The 12,500-nt window shown below is 43.6% G+C and overlaps 1 protein-coding gene across 1 annotated transcript in view; it reads left to right on the forward strand.

Annotated features, from left to right (window-relative positions):
- The window catches only part of zgc:153039 (uncharacterized protein LOC767698 homolog), a 41,667-nt gene that overhangs the window by 21,729 nt on the left and 7,438 nt on the right, over window positions 1–12,500 (forward strand). The window contains exon 9 of the mRNA XM_034547869.1: window positions 4,179–4,303. Within this exon, the coding sequence (XP_034403760.1) occupies window positions 4,179–4,303 (125 nt within the window). The remainder of the gene's footprint in view (window positions 1–4,178; window positions 4,304–12,500) is intronic.

Consider the following 12,500-nt stretch of genomic DNA (forward strand, 5'->3'; position numbering starts at 1 on the left):
AACATCTCTTGGAGAACGGGCTAAACGGTGTGCTAACCATCGGCAGACTGAGAGAAAACTGGAGTTCAATAAATAAAACAATTAGAACAAACAAAGCCCCGAAAAATAAATCCTGTCGAGTTCTTCTCCTCTATTGTGTCTTCCGCGTCGGGGGCGAAAGACGTAGACTCAGCCCGACTACCGTCAGAGATAAAGACGTGAGGATGGAGAGACAAAGAGGAGGTGGAGAATCTTTAGAGCAAATAGGCCGGACCATTCCATCATTATCAGGGCCGAGCGCCTAAATGGCTTGTCATTATTTGCTTTCTCTTTCTCCCTCTCTCTCTATCTCTCTCTCTCTCTCCCGGCCTCCTCCTCCTCCCTCGCCAATCTCCAGGAGTGTAGGAGGAGCAATTAGATGGAAATCGTTAGCTGTGCCGACCGCTTCCATCAGAGATCATTGACTCTCTCGTCCCCTCTTTTCTCTCTGCCTCTTCCTCCGCCATCTGAATGATTCACTGATGACAAAAAGTCTGATTGTAATCTCGCCTCACACGCCGCTGGATTGAAAAGGAGGAGGGAGGAGGACGAGGGAGTAGGATGAGGGAGGAGGAGGCAGGGAGCCGAGGCATTTAAGTGAAACCAAAATGAGGAGGAGAAAGAGTAGTTAGAAGAGGTTGAAAGAGTAGTTAGAAGAGGATCGGTCTGAATAGGGGAAGCTGAAAGCAAAATACAAATAAAATATGATAAACACAATGAAAGAGATGGACATTGCATGGGCAAGATTGTACATCAGTGTCTTTTTTCTTCTTCTTCTTTCCGAACCTTTAACGCCCCCAAACATTTGCAAATTATTTTTAGAACCCTTGAGAAACTTTACGTGAAATCGCTTTCCAATTTTTTGCCGATCACCGCAGCCTCCCACACGACATCAACCCATTTTCAAAAACACTATTTTGAGAACAAATCGAGCCACAATTTGCTGCATGAAAAAAAATAAGTGTTCTACTCAAACTCCTGCCAGATTTCTGAGCTCCTTCCCCTTCAGGGCTGAGCCCATTCACCCACTGAAGAAAACTCTTTAAGGCAAAAGGGGACGGGTGGGAAGACCAGGAGCCCTTCACCACAATCCACCTGTTCATCTCACCCAATGAAGAAGACCTCCCCAAAGACACTGGAACTCCTTCACTTGGGTTTCATTCTCAAAAGGAAGGAAGCAACCCGTCGTCTTCTGGCCGACGGCCTCAGGTGTTGAGGATCTGGTTCATTTGAGTGTATTTCTCACCACCGCTATGCAGACGATGCACTGCTATTCGTTCAGGTGAAATGACCTCAGTGAACTCTTCACCTCGCACGACTGCCTTCCCTCTGTCGAAGGACTGGATGTCCGATAACCTCTCCGGCTTAACCTTTACCAAAAGAGAAGCCATCGTCATAGGAAAGTCCGGACTGCGTCTGTAGGAATCCGATTGGAACCGGATCCGATCCAACTCCAAATGTGGTTTGGATCCGATTTGCAAAACTTGTGTTTTTTGGCTGAATACAATCAGGATATAAAAATAATAAGAAAAACGCTCTAAACGAGGCTTCAATCACCTATAAAGCCCCCACTTTATATTTCTGAACCACAGTGTCACCCGGCACACTGTGGCTGATGCCAGATCGAGGCTTTAGCACCCAAAGGTGACCGAACTTTTGCAGCTGTGGTTTCAAGTCAAGTTTACTTCCTGGAAACTAAGTTGAACCAAATGAACCAACAAACAAATCTGCCAACTTTAATGTCAAAGATTCCCCAAATTCTGTCATTAATTGATCCTACGGAATAAGGGTACAATTTGTGCAACATTTTATTTATTATTATATTCATGAATCTCTATTTACTGCAACCGCTTCCTTAGCCGTCGTTCCGTACCGGCTTCTAACTCACTTGTGACCTGTAAACTTCTGCAAAAAGCTTTTTGCTTTGGAGTCCAAAAACACGACTCAGCTGCTTCCTCTCAATTATTTTTTCTCTTTCCTATAAGTGCCTCTGCGAGCCCCCTTATTTCAGCTAAAGTTATGGCAATTTATGCACACCGCTTACCAGTAAAAGAAAAATCACTCTTTCAAATGGCCATAAAAAAAAAAAAAACATACCGGGAGGAGATTTAGTGCGCACACACACACACACACACACACACACACACACACACACACACACACACACAAACACATGCACGGTGACAGCAGTTGTCCATGCTGGCCCGTGTCTGAGCTAATGGCTAATTAATGCTCTGGTAGAGACGACTCTCGGGGGACACCCACTGACTTTGACTGCCAGAGGTCAGAGACGCTTTCTTACCCTCTTCTTCCTCTTCTTCTTCTTTTTCCGTTATATCATCTTCCTCTTCCTTTGCTCTCTCTCTCTCTCGGTTCGTCATTCTTTCTGACCGCCTGTCGATGACGCGACATCGTTAATCTCCATCCCCCGCCATCACCTTCCCCTCGTCTCTCACCCCCTTGAGCTTCACTTCTGCTTCACGGTCACAGAGTTGGTGATCTCCCCTCCATAAACACCGATGATACGCCCTTGAGCCGGAGGAAAACCAACTCCGGCTGCAGCGGAGTAATTGGGGAGAAAGCCTCTGTGTTTGAGTACAGTAGTTACCTCCTCCTGCTCTTCGTCCTCCTCCTCTTTCTCCTCCTCCTCCTCTGGGCAATCAGTCTCAGAGAGATGAGAAAGAGAAGGACAAAAAAAAAAGCACTCTCCACGGAAATAGTTTCATCCACTTCAGAAGACATTATAATGACCTTTTCCCGTTTATGCACATGTTGATGGTGCATGTGATGGAAGGAAGCCACGGGGACGGTTTCGCTGCTCGTGGTTTGAGAGCGTTCACGATTCATCACGGCACGTTTTTTGGAAAGAGTGTATTTTTACGCCTGGATAGAAGCGCCGATATTTGACATCGCATTCAACTTATTACTAATAATAATGCACTTTCAGGATTAAAATGAAGTCGCTGGGATGTTGATGACGTTTTTGACATGATACATTTGGGGCAATGCGGCATAATGGATAAATAATTAGATTTTTTTAGACAAATATGACCACAAATCCCGACCGTGCACCGTTAAAAATAATCAGTTAGGGAGTTTAAAAGTGATCTTTTTGGGCCATCGCGTGTAATGGATGAGCATCGTTAGGATTTTATGGATACAGGTACTTATCGATACTCTTATCGGTACTCTAATCGTAAATGATCATGGTTCTTTTTGATTATTTTGTGAGGAAAAAAAAAAAATCTGTTATTCTTGTATGTACATTTACTTTTTTAAAGCAGCAGAACTGTCAACTCCAGACCTGATCAATACTCAGTGTTGTCACAGAGCTGCCTGCATGCGGCCGAGATACCGTCTTAATTACCAGGGAACCATTACCCTCCAAGTGGAGCTCGGGGTCCCTCAGGGATCCCTCTGGGGTCCCCGAGAAAAGGTAGAACGATTTAAATTTAACGGTGTCTTTGAACACTGTTATTTGTTCACTTGGTTTCCAAGTGCTCCCTTTTTTTGCATTTCGGATGATTTATATTTGACATTTTTGTCAATGAAGTCTTAACTGTGCTGGTATTCTACAGTTCTTCAATTCCTTTCTTTTTTTTGATCATACAACATTGTCTATGAGAAGCACTTTGTGCCTTCTTCTTCTTCTTCTTCTTCTTCTTCTTCTATATCTTAATATAATTGAAGCTCATAAACTGAATTGCTCTTATTAGTGAAAGAAACAGATTTTTTTTAGTGAAGGTTACATTATAACTTGCCGTGTTGCTTATTCATGAAAAAGGGGATTTGAAAGGATTCATGTTCGATCAATCGATATATAACAAAGACCAACAAACACCCACATTTCAATGTGGGAGAAGGAGGAGATTTTTGGGAGATTTTAACAAGGTAAATGTGCTTTTCTTTTGTAAATACCGTATTCAGAGTAAACGTCTGTAGCTGCCACACATCGGGGCGTTAGAGTCCGAGGAGCGGGTGGAGATAGACGACCAGTGAGGTAAACTCTGTAATTTCCTTATGAATCAGATGATTCATCGCTTTGTATTGACGGCGCGTGAAGATGCAAATCACGCGGTTGACTTGAGAGGATTTTTAAGGGTGAACTGCAGGAACGGTGCTTTTTAAAATAAAACTTTTTTTCTTTTTCTTTTTTCTAGCTGGTGCTTTTCTCCGGGAAGCTCAACACCATCGCCAGCATCGTGACCATCTTCTTCCTGTTGGTGTACGCGGCCGTGGACTTGGCCTGCCTGGCTCTGGAATGGGCCTCCGCACCTAACTTCAGGTAAACGGGTGTCATACACACACACACACATACACACACACACACATTTTTTCTTCTCAAAAACACTACGATTTAAAACAATTCCTCCGATTTTAAGCATGTGGCCAGAAAACGTTGTTTTTTTCACGGAGAAAAGTCTTTAAAAGAATTTAAATAAAAGGAGGCTGAGTTTAAAACCTATAATCCATAACAAAAACCACCACCGACTGGAGTGTGAGTTTCATGTTTTTATTTATTTTAGCTGTTAAAAGGCCCCCCCCCCTCCCCATTCACTTTAAACCACTAAGACTCTCCTCCGTTTTTCGGAGGTGTGAGAGAAAAGCCTCTCCAAGGACACAAGGTCACAAGGACACAAGGTCACAAGGTCACAAGGTGACACCAGGTGAGTAACTGATACACAAATGGCCATTTTTGTGTCAGCCCCCGTCATAATAAAGGCCGGTGGCTGACATTCTGAAGCCTCTTTGCTTCCCTCCCTCCATTGTTTACGCACGTGTGTGAAGACGTGGCGGGTTGCCAGCTGGTTGCTGCTATGGTGACAGTGCACTAATTAAAAGCCATAAAACCAGCCTCTGCTTAAAGCCCCCATGCTGGAGAGGGACCGACAATGAAACTATGTGTGTGTGTGTGTGTGTGTGTGTGTGTGTGTGTGTGTGTGTGTGTGTGTGCGTTTAGCCGGCTCAAGTAACAGCGCGTGGAGATGTTTAGAGATTTAAATGTACAGTGTTTTTGTGTGTTTTGTGTCACCGAGGACACTCGCAATGATACTGATTTATAAAAGCTCCCCGAAGCCGTTCCCTCGGCCCCGAGGACAGTTTTGTACTGTATATGTAGCTCGATGATTACATCCCCGGCTCTTCCTTTCAACTGTCTTCTTTTTTTTTTTTTTTTACGAGTCACATATTTCCGTGTAAAAGCGTCGATGGTGTCACAAACGCTGTCGACCGAATCGGCACCATCTTTAATTTATAAAAGTGCATCCCCAGATCCGATGCCGCTTTTCTAAAGACGTACCTTCGTTGATTAAACTCCTCCGCCGGCTGGGAAATACTTTTCAAACACGACAACTGCTTCTGTTTTTTTTGGTTTTTTTTTGCTATGGAGCAGAGAAACTGTTTGAATGCCATGCTTCACTGTTTTTTTATTATTTTTTATTATGACAGATTGCCTCCAGCACTGCATTTGGTGTGTGTGTATGTGCATATATATATATTCCTCTGCAGTCATAGTTGGAGATGAGAACATCTACATCTTTCCAAGTCAAGGACACATCCGTCCAGCGTTGTTGAAATCAGGATACAGCAACAAACATCTAGAGAACAAAGTAATTATCTTCCCGTAATATTTATTCTCAGCACAATGAGATTCATTCAACTGTTGTTAATGGTTATTGGACTTCAACTGTCTCAGGCCCCGATCACACCGAGACCTGTCGCAAGATAAGGCGTCGCTAGATAACGATGCACTACGCTAGAAAACAACGCTAGAAAACAACGCTAGAAAACAACGCTAGAAAACAACGCTAGAAAACACTACGCTAGAAAACAACGCTAGAAAACAACTCTAGAAAACACTACGCTAGAAAACACTACGCTAGAAAACACTACGCTAGAAAACACTACGCTAGAAAACACTACGGTAGAAAACACTACGCTAGAAAACACTACGCTAGAAAACACTACGCTAGAAAACAACGCTAGAAAACACTACGCTAGAAAACACTACGCTAGAAAACACTACGCTAGAAAACACTACGTTAGAAAACACTACGCTAGAAAACACTACACTAGAAAACAACGCTAGAAAACACTACACTAGAAAACAACGCTAGAAAACACTACACTAGAAAACAACGCTAGAAAACACTACACTAGAAAACACTACGCTAGAAAACACTACACTAGAAAACACTACGCTAGAAAACACTACGCTAGAAAACAACGCTAGAAAACAACGCTAGAAAACACTACACTAGAAAACACTATACTAGAAAACACTACACTAGAAAACACTACGCTAGAAAACAACGCTAGAAAACACTACGCTAGAAAACACTACACTAGAAAACACTACGCTAGAAAACACTACGCTAGAAAACACTACGCTAGAAAACAACGCTAGAAAACAACGCTAGAAAACACTACACTAGAAAACACTACGCTAGAAAACACTACGCTAGAAAACACTACGGTAGAAAACACTACGCTAGAAAACACTACGCTAGAAAACACTACGCTAGAAAACAACGCTAGAAAACAACGCTAGAAAACACCTACCTCTTACGAAACACTACGCTAGAAACACTAACGCTAGAAAACACTACGCTATAAAACACTACGCTAGAAAACACTACGTACACTAGAAAACAACGCTAGAAAACACTACACTAGAAAACAACGCTAGAAAACACTACACTAGAAAACACTACGCTAGAAAACACTACACTAGAAAACACTACGCTAGAAAACACTACGCTAGAAAACAACGCTAGAAAACAACGCTAGAAAACAACGCTAGAAAACACTACACTAGAAAACACTATACTAGAAAACACTACACTAGAAAACACTACGCTAGAAAACAACGCTAGAAAACACTACGCTAGAAAACACTACACTAGAAAACACTACGCTAGAAAACACTACGCTAGAAAACAACGCTAGAAAACAACGCTAGAAAACAACGCTAGAAAACAACGCTAGAAAACACTACACTAGAAAACACTACGCTAGAAAACACTACGCTAGAAAACACTACGGTAGAAAACACTACGCTAGAAAACACTACGCTAGAAAACACTACGCTAGAAAACAACGCTAGAAAACAACGCTAGAAAACAACGCTAGAAAACAACGCTAGAAAACACTACACTAGAAAACACTACACTAGAAAACACTACACTAGAAAACACTACGCTAGAAAACAACGCTAGAAAACTCTACGCTAGAAAACACTACACTAGAAAACACTACACTAGAAAACACTACACTAGAAAACACTACACTAGAAAACAACGCTAGAAAACACTACACTAGAAAACACTACGCTAGAAAACACTACGCTAGAAAACACTACGCTAGAAAACAACGCTAGAAAACAACGCTAGAAAACAACGCTAGAAAACAACGCTAGAAAACACTACACTAGAAAACACTACGCTAGAAAACACTACGGTAGAAAACACTACGCTAGAAAACAACGCTAGAAAACACTACACTAGAAAACACTACACTAGAAAACAACGCTAGAAAACACTACACTAGAAAACACTACACTAGAAAACAACGCTAGAAAACACTACACTAGAAAACACTACGCTAGAAAACACTACGCTAGAAAACAACGCTAGAAAACAACGCTAGAAAACAACGCTAGAAAACACTACACTAGAAAACACTACACTAGAAAACACTACGCTAGAAAACACTACGCTAGAAAACACTACGCTAGAAAACACTACGCTAGAAAACACTACGCTAGAAAACACTACGCTAGAAAACACTACGCTAGAAAACACTACGCTAGAAAACACTACACTAGAAAACAACGCTAGAAAACACTACGCTAGAAAACACTACACTAGAAAACACTACGCTAGAAAACACTACGCTAGAAAACACTACGCTAGAAAACACTACGCTAGAAAACACTACGCTAGAAAACAACGCTAGAAAACAACGCTAGAAAACAACGCTAGAAAACAACGCTAGAAAACACTACACTAGAAAACACTACACTAGAAAACACTACACTAGAAAACACTACGCTAGAAAACAACGCTAGAAAACTCTACGCTAGAAAACACTACACTAGAAAACACTACACTAGAAAACACTACACTAGAAAACACTACACTAGAAAACACTACACTAGAAAACAACGCTAGAAAACACTACACTAGAAAACAACGCTAGAAAACACTACGCTAGAAAACACTACGCTAGAAAACAACGCTAGAAAACAACGCTAGAAAACAACGCTAGAAAACAACGCTAGAAAACACTACACTAGAAAACACTACGCTAGAAAACACTACGGTAGAAAACACTACGCTAGAAAACAACGCTAGAAAACAACGCTAGAAAACACTACACTAGAAAACACTACACTAGAAAACAACGCTAGAAAACACTACACTAGAAAACACTACACTAGAAAACAACGCTAGAAAACACTACACTAGAAAACACTACGCTAGAAAACACTACGCTAGAAAACAACGCTAGAAAACAACGCTAGAAAACAACGCTAGAAAACACTACACTAGAAAACACTACGCTAGAAAACACTACGCTAGAAAACACTACGCTAGAAAACACTACGCTAGAAAACACTACACTAGAAAACAACGCTAGAAAACACTACACTAGAAAACACTATGCTAGAAAACACTACGCTAGAAAACAACGCTAGAAAACAACGCTAGAAAACAACGCTAGAAAACACTACACTAGAAAACACTACGCTAGAAAACACTACGCTAGAAAACACTACGCTAGAAAACAACGCTAGAAAACAACGCTAGAAAACAACGCTAGAAAACAACGCTAGAAAACACTACACTAGAAAACACTACGCTAGAAAACACTATGCTAGAAAACACTACGCTAGAAAACACTACGCTAGAAAACACTACACTAGAAAACAACGCTAGAAAACAACGCTAGAAAACAACGCTAGAAAACACTACGGTAGAAAACACTACGGTAGAAAACACTACGCTAGAAAACACTACGCTAGAAAACAACGCTAGAAAACACTACGCTAGAAAACACTACGCTAGAAAACAACGCTAGAAAACAACGCTAGAAAACAACGCTAGAAAACACTACACTAGAAAACACTACACTAGAAAACACTACGCTAGAAAACAACGCTAGAAAACTCTACGCTAGAAAACACTACACTAGAAAACACTACGCTAGAAAACACTACACTAGAAAACACTACACTAGAAAACACTACGCTAGAAAGCAACGCTAGAAAACAACGCTAGAAAACAACGCTAGAAAACAACTCTAGAAAACAACGCTAGAAAACAACGCTAGAAAACAACGCTAGAAAACAACGCTAGAAAACAACCTTTCCGTCACTCCTCCTATATGGTCACTTTCGTCTACTAGTTGCAAAACATTTAAAAAAACAAGATGGCGACGACCAAAATACTGAACTTTAGGCTTCAAAACGGCAGTCGACAAACCAACGGGCAATAAACCCGCCCGGTGTGACGTAGATCTGATGGACAATTCTCAAGATACACACACACACACACACACACACACACACACACACACACACACTTGCTTTAATTCTACGTTAAATGCATCTGCATCAACTGCCACAAGAGTGCGCTGCGGGCACCCGAATCCAAAGTGTGCCCTTCATCGTAATCGTGTGAGTGGACATAAAAACGAACCAACATTTTTTTTAAATTTTTTTCCCGTCCGTGCGCGGCGCCGCGAGAGCCCGGCGGCTCCTCGGGCTCCTCGGGCGCCTCGTGTGTGCAGAGCCGCTCGCTATCTGCTCGTTATCGCAGCGTGACCGCTGGCAAAAGGCTGCAGGACACAAAGTTAGCGGCGGAAACTTTTTTACCCTCACCGCCAATCTCTCTCTCCCGCGGACAGAGGAAGGAGGCCCCAAAGCAGGCTGCCGGCCAGACAACAGCAGCCTTATCAGCTCCGTGGCCCCCCCCACCCCCCCCCGAGGTGTTCACTCGGCTACTTCATTGTTGCCGTGTCACCGGGCACATTTCAACGCCGGTTGTTTGTGTGTTTTTATTTAGTTTTCTTTCTCTCCCTCTCTCTGGCTCGCTCCCACGTCTCTTTCCAGGCAAAAAGAATTAAAAGCCATTTAGCCCCCTCCCCTGAGAACCGCTCTGTAATTAGCATAACTAATTTAGCAGAAATATTTTCCCTTTCCCCTTAAATGTGCTGTTGTGTAGAGGAGGGATTTAAATTATGATGTAGCGGAAAAGATGCTTGTGTGTGTGTGTGTGTGTGTGTTTGTGTGTGTGTGAAGGTGTGCGATTTGGAGACCTGTTTGTGTGTCTGATATCCAAGTCACGCCGGATGATTTTTTCTTCTTCTTTTTTTTTTATCGTTGATGTGTGAGCGCATCTGTCTCTTGGACTATCTGTGTTTCTGTGTGTGTGTGTGTTCCTTCATCTGTGTGTGTTTGCAGTTTTGTGTGCGTGTGTGTGTGTGTGTGTGTGTGTGTGTGTGTGTGTGTGTGTGTGTGTGTGTGTGTGTGTGTGTGTGTGTGTGTGTGTGTGTGTGTGTGTGTGTGTGTGTGTGTGTGTGTGTGTGTTTAGTGCGAGGAGGCTTCTGTTGGCTGCAGCTTTATCAGCAGTGGCTCCAGCTGTGTGTAGTGTTCCTGGGGGGGGCACTTGTGGCTTAAACGCACATAAACACACACACACAAATGAACACACACACACACACGCACATGAAAACACACACACATGAAAACACACACATGAACACACACACACGAACACACACATGAACATACACACATGAACACACACACACATGAACACACACACACACACGCACATGAAAACACACACACATGAAAACACACACATGAACACACACACACGAACACACACATGAACATACACACATGAACACACACACACATGAACACACACACACACACATGAAAACACACATGAACACACACACACACACACATGAAAACACACATGAACACACACACACACACACACACACATGAGCACATGCACACGCAGAGTCACAGGGTCACCGGCCACTTAACAAAAAAGCTAAAACTTTGTCACGCACAGGCGATGACCTTCAGTTCAGAGTGGGCAACTGGATGAAGCAACTGGGATGAAGCAACTGGATGAAGCAACTGGATGAAGCAACTGGGATGAAGCAACTGGGATGAAGCAACTGGGATGAAGCAACTGGGATGGAGCAACTGGATGAAGCAACTGGGATAAAGCAACTGGGATGGAGCAACTGGCTGAAGCAACTGGGATGGAGCAACTGGATGAAGCAACTGGGATAAAGCAACTGGGATGGAGCAACTGGCTGAAGCAACTGGGCTGAAGCAACTGGGCTGAAGCAACTGGGCTGAAGCTCTGTCCTCCGTGTAAAGATCCAGATGTGAGGACGGAGGAGAGGAAGCTGTCGTTATCTGTTGCTAGGGCGCGTTCATCAACTCATTCCAGATGTCCAGAGAGCTATAAACTGTTGTCAGGTCAGTTCTTATGTCATGTGACATCGAGGGATGTTTAGTTGACGAGCATAGAAGAGGACTTAGCCGCCAGGACGTCACCCATTGGTTGGTGGACCGGCGTTTTGGATAGCTGTCGGACCCCGCTCAGATCTGGTGGATGCCATTGGCCGGTCTGCGCTGGAGGGGGGCGGGACTTAGCGAAACGGCCAATTAGCTCCCTGCTGAGCTGAAGTGATTCTCTTAAATGGATTCTTAAGGGCCAGTCTCTACTGGTGCAGTGCCAGTAATTGAGACGCAGCCTGACGTAACGTCTCACACACTCACTGACCTCTCTCCTAAAGAACACACACACACACACACACACACACACACACACACACACACACGTCGTGTCTCTTGGCTTAAAGCCGGGTCCCCCCCCCTCTCTCCATCTTCATCGCTCCACCGTTTCGTTTTCTTAACGTCTCTCGGGACTTGATTGGCGACCACATTATTTCACGGGGCTTTTCAGCTGTGTCAGCAAAGTGACATCAGCTGCTGGAGGGAGGGGGGCGGGGGGGGGGGGGGACCATTACCGCCGGTGATAGAGAGACCTCGGAGACAAAAGAGATGGGTGGGCGAGCTTTTATCGTAATTACACCTGCTCTCTCAGACGGGAGGATCGTGGGCTAAGTGATCAAACGGAGGCAGAAGTAAAAGCAAAAGTTTGGAGACGTTCGGTCTGGAGCCGGCGAGTCGTCATCCAATCACGGAGAAGAAGCTTCAACAGCTCCTTTATCACCTGGGTCCTCTCAAAGGGTCCACGAGCGGTCCCACGAAGGATCGTGACGTGTACGTCTCTGGTGAAAGAGACCCGTCAATCAACCTCGTAGCCCCGCCCTTAAAGCGTGGTTTAAGGGCGACGTCGTCGTCTTTTCGAGTCTCCGTGGCGACCGCTGACCAGTGATGATGGGATGTTTTGATATTATTGTTGTCGTTTGATCATTTTGAA

Source organism: Cyclopterus lumpus, chromosome 13 (genome assembly GCF_009769545.1).
Source record: "Cyclopterus lumpus isolate fCycLum1 chromosome 13, fCycLum1.pri, whole genome shotgun sequence".
Classification (NCBI taxonomy): Eukaryota; Metazoa; Chordata; class Actinopteri; order Perciformes; family Cyclopteridae; genus Cyclopterus; species Cyclopterus lumpus.